Source organism: Lactuca sativa, chromosome 7, assembly GCF_002870075.4.
Source record: "Lactuca sativa cultivar Salinas chromosome 7, Lsat_Salinas_v11, whole genome shotgun sequence".
Classification (NCBI taxonomy): domain Eukaryota; kingdom Viridiplantae; phylum Streptophyta; class Magnoliopsida; order Asterales; family Asteraceae; genus Lactuca; species Lactuca sativa.
In genome coordinates, this window is record NC_056629.2 from 6,309,872 (window position 1) to 6,316,765 (window position 6,894).

General features: G+C 31.5%; 1 protein-coding gene across 1 annotated transcript; it reads right to left on the reverse strand.

Moving 5' to 3' along the window:
• Window positions 1-2,346: 2,346 nt before the first annotated feature.
• Window positions 2,347-6,289, reverse strand: LOC111912888 (phosphomannomutase). The gene is made up of 12 exons (XM_052765297.1): window positions 6,007-6,289; window positions 4,976-5,067; window positions 4,764-4,808; window positions 4,599-4,665; window positions 4,206-4,282; window positions 4,013-4,048; window positions 3,542-3,597; window positions 3,359-3,458; window positions 3,172-3,267; window positions 2,976-3,065; window positions 2,818-2,869; window positions 2,347-2,579 (listed from the first exon to the last, which is right to left on the reverse strand). The coding sequence occupies exons 2-12, from the start codon at window positions 5,048-5,050 to the stop codon at window positions 2,524-2,526; spliced, it is 750 nt and encodes a 249-aa protein (XP_052621257.1). The 5' UTR covers window positions 5,051-5,067; window positions 6,007-6,289; the 3' UTR covers window positions 2,347-2,523.
• Between the last annotated feature and the right edge of the window lie 605 nt (window positions 6,290-6,894).

The window sequence follows — 6,894 nt, forward strand, 5'->3', positions numbered from 1 at the left end:
TAGGCCAATTTCAGATATTTTGAAGAGGATAAGGAGAAGAAAGTCAGAGAGAATACTGAAGCTGAAATTAGGCAAAACAATTGGTGGTGTTGATGATCCAGGAAATTCGAAGGGAAAAGCTCTTGTAATTGATTAGTGTTTATTGTAATTTGTGTTTAAAGTTTATGTAATGGGATGATGATAAATTGGATTTTAATTTTATGTAATAGGATGATTTTAATTTATATTTAAAGTTTATGTAATAGGATGTTGGTAATTTATATTTAAGTATGTGTGACATTAAAGGGTATTTTGGTCATTTAAGTATGTATGAAAGAAAAAGGGTAATCTGGTCATTTAAGTATTTATGACAGAAAAGGGTAATTTGGTCATTTATTTATTGATGACAAATAAGGGTATGTAGGTAATTCATTTATGTATGCAAGAAAAGGGTAATTTGGTCATTCCGTATTTATGACAGAAAAGGGTAATTTGGTCATTTATTTATTGATGACAGATAAGGGTATGTAGGTAATTCATTTATGTATGCAAGAAAAAGGGTGATTTGGTCATTTAAGTATGTATGACAGAAAAGGGTAATTTGGTCATTCATTTATGTATGTAAGAAAAGGGTAATTTGGTCATTTAATTATGTATGATAGAAAAGGGTATGTTGGTCATTTATTTATGTATGCAAGAAAAGGATATGTTGGTCATTTATTTATGTATGACATGAAGTATGAAAGTATGTTACCATTTTAAGTAAAATCATAACATTTGACTTTGAATATTTATGCATGGAAAAAATTGGAATAATGTGCATGCATGGGGATGTTTTATATGGCCCCGGATTTGGTTTTTTAATGGCTTCACAGGTCCCATTTTTTCATTATTAAAATGGTCCCCATACACATAGTGTACTTCCACATGGACCACTTCCTAATTAAATATATTTGTTAGGAATATAGACCATGCATATGTTTGATAAACATCATCTGATTATACAAAATGCCCTACAATTGGGACTTTGAATATTTTTTTTACATTACTTATCATATGCCCTTTCATTAGGGACTTACCACCTTACAACATCAACACATTAAGGTTGATAACCCCAACTTATAACTAAAACCAGCTTCAATACATACAAAATGCCCTTATGGAACTGACTTTCTAGTCTGCCTTTACAAAAAATACAAGGGATCCCAAAAAAACAAAAGCTTAACCTAACCAACCAAACTAACTACATTGACCCCCTAACTTCAAAACACATAGGGCCAAGCAACCAACCAACAGGGCAACTATCATCCTGTACCTGCCTATTGCCTTCATTGCATCATGAACTTCTTTCTCACTCTTTGCCACCTTATACTGCTCCTGTGACAGCAGAAACTCCACTTCAGCAATCTTTCTCCTCAAATTGTTCATCTCAGACATTTCATCTTTGGCATCCAGTTTCTGCTTCAGAGAATATAGCAGGTTTTTGTAGTACCCGTTTGCCTGTTCTTCATCTTTCCATTCAAAGAAGCTACATTTCCTCAACCTAGTCTATAAAAAGACAATAAAATTAGGGTTTGACTGACAATCACAAATCAACTACCTTTAATGTACCAACGAAATGGATTTTATTCACAGTGATCGTCAAGAAGGAAATAAAATTAGGGTTTTTAACAGATGAAACAAAATACAAATACACCATTGTCGTTTTTACAGATAGAAACAACACATCAAACCATAAAATACTAACTTATCAAAATCAAGAGAATCGGGACCTACAATACTGTTTTGACAATTCCAGAATCGCCTCCCAGGGTTTGTTATTTTCCAACAGGTTCGTTCTTTAGCTGGAACGACACAATCACAAACCTTTACCCCTTCTTGCGACTGAACATGAGTGACTTGTAGCTGATTCCTTGACGTCGATGAGCTCGAAGACATTCTTCTTCAGGATGGAAATAGTCGGGGAGGGAGAAGTCTTTGACTTTTCAGAGAAGGGTAAGTAAAGATTGAAAGGAGGTCCGAATGAGGGTTTCAATTAATAAGCCTGTATCGACAACTGGACCACGTAAGCTTATTGGACACATTAGCATGCCACATAAGCATTGTAACCGGGAAACCTTCTAAAATGGTGTAATTAAAAGGTCAGTTACGAGTTTAATGGTCTAATGTACCAAAAAAAAACTTTAAGGGCCAAATTAGCCAAATGTTAAAAGTTCCATGTGCTACAGTGACATTATCCCTAATCAAAATCATATTTTATATCGTCATTAAATAATGACACTTGAATTTTAAACTTCAAAATCTACAAGAGACGACACATTTGGAGTTTTACTTGTGAATATTCAAAAATATTATGCAAACCAAACATCTCTTTAATACCAAATGCATTCATCATATTTTAAATTTCATATATAATTACGAAAACCAAATATATAAAATGTAGACGATCTCTATGAAGCAAAAAGATTACAACATATTAGGACTTGGCTTCCTAAAACAGTTTCACAAAAACCAAAATTACATGTTTGTCCCCTTCACTCAAACTTAGTTGTTGAGAAATAGGCTAGTACATTGTTTCACGGTATCATCAGGGCTCGAAACTGAAAAAAGCAAAGAACAAAGGGTTGATAAGTTGAATTACTTATTTGCCCATCATTGGTAGTAGAAATAAATTAATTGTATCATTTGAGTTCACCTCACAAGAATCTTTAAGTTTGAAAAACTAAGGGGTGTTTTAGATATTTCACTAGTTAAACACTTTCTTTAAACTGTATGCAACTTTCATGGTGTGAAAATCATATTTTATTTGATATATTAAAAATTGTAAATGAAGCTAACCTGTGTGACCAAGAGTTCGTGCAGATTCATAAATCTCATGATCATTTCCCCCCTAATCAAAAAAGTTAATGAAGATTATACTTGAAATATATAGTATTCTAAAACACCAAAAAAAAAAAACAGAGATTTTTTTTTTTTTTTTTTAATTTTAGAAGTACCTTGTAAGTCTTATCTCCAAAGAAGTGAATCTCTTCAAATTCATCCAAGTATTTCAAGCAATAAGTTTTGTCCCAACCTTGAGGGAAAGCCTATATCAAAAGCATTTTCCGAAAAAAAAAAAAAAACAAACAAACAAACAAAAATATTAAATAAAGAAATAATAAATAATGTTTTCATGTGTAAGAATCTACTTACATCAAAGCTAATTTGGCCACCAATTGAAAAGGTTAAGTTAAGATGAGCAAACTTCTCTCGAAGAATTTCCACCATTTTTTCACGTATATTATGAACCTAAAATACAATATTTAATTTATTATCAAAAGCCTATTAGGGAAATATAGATTATTGTTGGAAAGGAATAACTAACAAGAAGATTGTGTACCTTATCATACTTCTCAAATTCATCACGTTCTTCTTGACTGCAGTTTCGGCCGATTGGTGAAACATTGATCATCCCACTTCGAAACTCAATAAAAGTTCCCCTAAAATTAAGAAGCTCTAATTCTATAAAGATGCTATTAAAAAAATGATAAATTGTTGAAAGAATTTAGGTTTTAACTCTCACCTCTTTATCGGGATATCTAAATCAGCAATGTAATGAAGGGTAAAATTGACAAACTCCTGCATCATATTCATACCATGTAATGTATGCTTAGTTATTACTATATAAAAACTCTATATGAATTGTAAATAAAACAAACAGTTTTTTTTTCATTCTAATGGAATGAACAATTCCATTCCTTTCTCGGTTCCATCATCCCAAATACTGATTACACTGGTAAAAGTGTTTTTTTTTTTTAATTATTTAAGGTCAAAATATCGTATTTGGAGAGGTAAGTAAGCAGTTTTCATAAGAACACTAAATTATGAAGAAAAAAATGTAAAATTATTCACCTCATGTTATAGCTTCAATCAACTGATGAACTGATTAACTGAACATCTAATTATCTAATTTTTATTTTTCAAAGGCAATAATCCAAACACCCCCTAAATTGCTAAAAACACTTCGTGGATCCATAAAAAAAAATCTTTTTACCTTGATATTGTCATCCCCTAGATGAGTCTTCAAGCTCTGTAAAGAGATAACACATCAGGGAAAATTGATCAATTAAATTACAAAAAGGCACATAAGGAGAACCTCGGTGCACCAAAGCTACTCAGCTTGTGTCTAAATAATGTAATTTGTATAATATTTCAACTGAAATTCTGAAGATTGAATATAATACTACCTGTTTTCCAAGTAGCTTTCCTTCCTTGTAGGCCACAAGCCCATTCTCAGCAAACACATAATCATAGTCATTAATTACTGTATACACATTGGAGCTACATTGTTAATTCATACGTAACAAAAAAATTTATAAAAAATATATGTTACTAAAAGTAGCCATCAAAAGAGTAAACGGATTTTTTCATAATAAAGAAGGAATTGTTGAATAAACATCGTATCAAACATTTTTATAAAGAACTCGAATCTAAGAGCCTCTTTAATCTATCCACCAAATACCCATATTTTTATAAGCTGCCTATATGGAATGTGGGAATATATATATATATATATATATATATATATATATATATATATATATATATATATATATACACAGAAAGATATTGTAGTTGACCTGTTGACCCTAGCTGTTCTGATATCTTAACGAGGTCAGATCCTCCAACAATCCCAACAGTAACAACCTGTACGCAGGAAAAAAAAAAAAAAAAAAAACTCAAGACATTGAAATAATGTGCCGAAAGAGAAAGAACATATCAATCAAACAATAAAACTCCTGTACCTTGCGCAAATCCTGCATGAATTTCAACATATTTGGAGTAATCCCCTGCAATTTTGAAGCAAAAACTGTAAACTAATTGCAAGTAAAACCAAAATGAAACACCAATTCTATAATCTAAACTAATTTCAACAAAGTAACAATCTCCATAAGGAAAAGAAAACTTATTAGAGTCTTTAAATGCAGTTAAGATAGTAAGAAATAGTAAGGTGTACCTTGCGTGCAGCAGTAAGAGTGCCATCAACATCAAACAAAGCAATCAAACCAGGTTTTCTCAAAGTCAAAGCCATCCTCTGTCTATCTCTTACTGCCACCAAACATCATAAAAGAAATACAATAAAATGAAGACAACAACAACCATATATAATGTAATGTACACAGATTATCAAGATCTGTAATATCAATAAAATCAAAGAGTATGCAATGCAACAATCATGAGTTGTATCAAACCTTCTGAATTTTGCCTCTATGGTGCTATGTTTTTAGATCCAATTCAATATATATAATACAAGCACAACCGATAAAAGTGACACAAGAATACAAAACCACCGAAAGCCATCTGTCAACATTGATGGTTTTAAATTTAATACCAGTGGTATGGTATCTACAAAAAGAAGTTAACTTATCTATACTTCTATATCTATCTTTGGATCAGCAAACCAAATGATACAAGTTTCCCTATAGCCTATAGGACATTTGATTTTCATTCATGAGCCCATATGAATGCAAGCCCAATCTCATCTAGATCTTGACATTTCAATTCGTACTAGCCCGAGCTTAGGTGTTTTATAGAGATCTACACCATGAATCCACAATCAAATCAATCGAGAAGACGAACAAAAGCCCTAAACTACATAACTTTACTAGAATTTTCAAATTCCTTACCTAATTAATGATAGAGATCTCTCACTTTTACTACTTATATGGATTAGATAAGTTTCTTATGAAACATAGTTAGTGATTCAAATTTGGTAGCTCACATTTCGATTCATAACCCCCAAAACCATTAGGTATCAATAGATCTATAGCACAATCAAATTGTTCGCAAGAGCCCAAACGATTCAAAATTTTACTCCAACTTCCATGATCTGTTCAAAATGCTAGAAACTTGTCCCTGATTTCACAAACATAAACAGATACATATATACAGGATCGGAACTTAGTTGATAAGATTAATGGTAAAACCCTAATCATGTGTACCAAATACTAGATCAATGCCAGAAAATAGTTCAAAACATAAGCTTACCGCACAAATTGAATTGAATTGAATTGAAGATGAATATGTATCCTGCTGTCGTGCTTCAAATCTCCCAACCCAAATGCAATGCTGGATATTAATCTGCGTGGGGGGTTTGGGGGATATGAAGAGGGGAAAAGTTAGGAGAGATTGGTGAAGTAGCACTCAAAGGTGTAGAGTGATCCACAGATTAATCTCTATTCGATTGTTGAAGCGAGTCTGTGTTTATTGACTTTAAAAAGAATTAGGGTGCTGTTTTTAAGTATGCGACGCGCTTTTTTTGGTGAGGGTGAGTTAACCACCTGCCAATTCTTCCATTCTTCTACTCCATAATTAATAACCCATTTGCTTTTAAAAAAAAATCGTTTTTTAATATTTGCAGATAAATCAGCCCAACATTGCTTTTTGTTAATTTCACATGTCAATTTCTTATAAAACATAAAAGATCATGACGTAAACAGTTTGCTGAAAAATAATAAAAATAATAATATTTACATTTATTATCCTATGGTCCAGATCCGGTAAACCTAAAAATTGGTAGGAATCGTAAGAACTATTCATCATTAATCATTTCGTCAAGGTAACAAACGTCAAACCTAATTATTTCGTCGTGACGCGTTTGCAAACGACACAATCCATGGAACGTAATACGGTCTCGAGTGAACATTCATGTGCGACGAACGTCATTTAAATTAATTTTTCTTTTCTTTTTCTTTTTTTTTTTTTGAATTTTTTTTTAAAGTTTCTTAGGTAATAGTATATTCGGTTTTTAAGTTTTTTTTTTATTTTCTCATTTTTATTTTTTCATTTTTTAATTATTTTTTGTTTTTTTAAAAAATTATCAATATATACTTAGTTTTTCAATTTTTCGTTTCTCTTTTTCTTTTTTTCAATTTT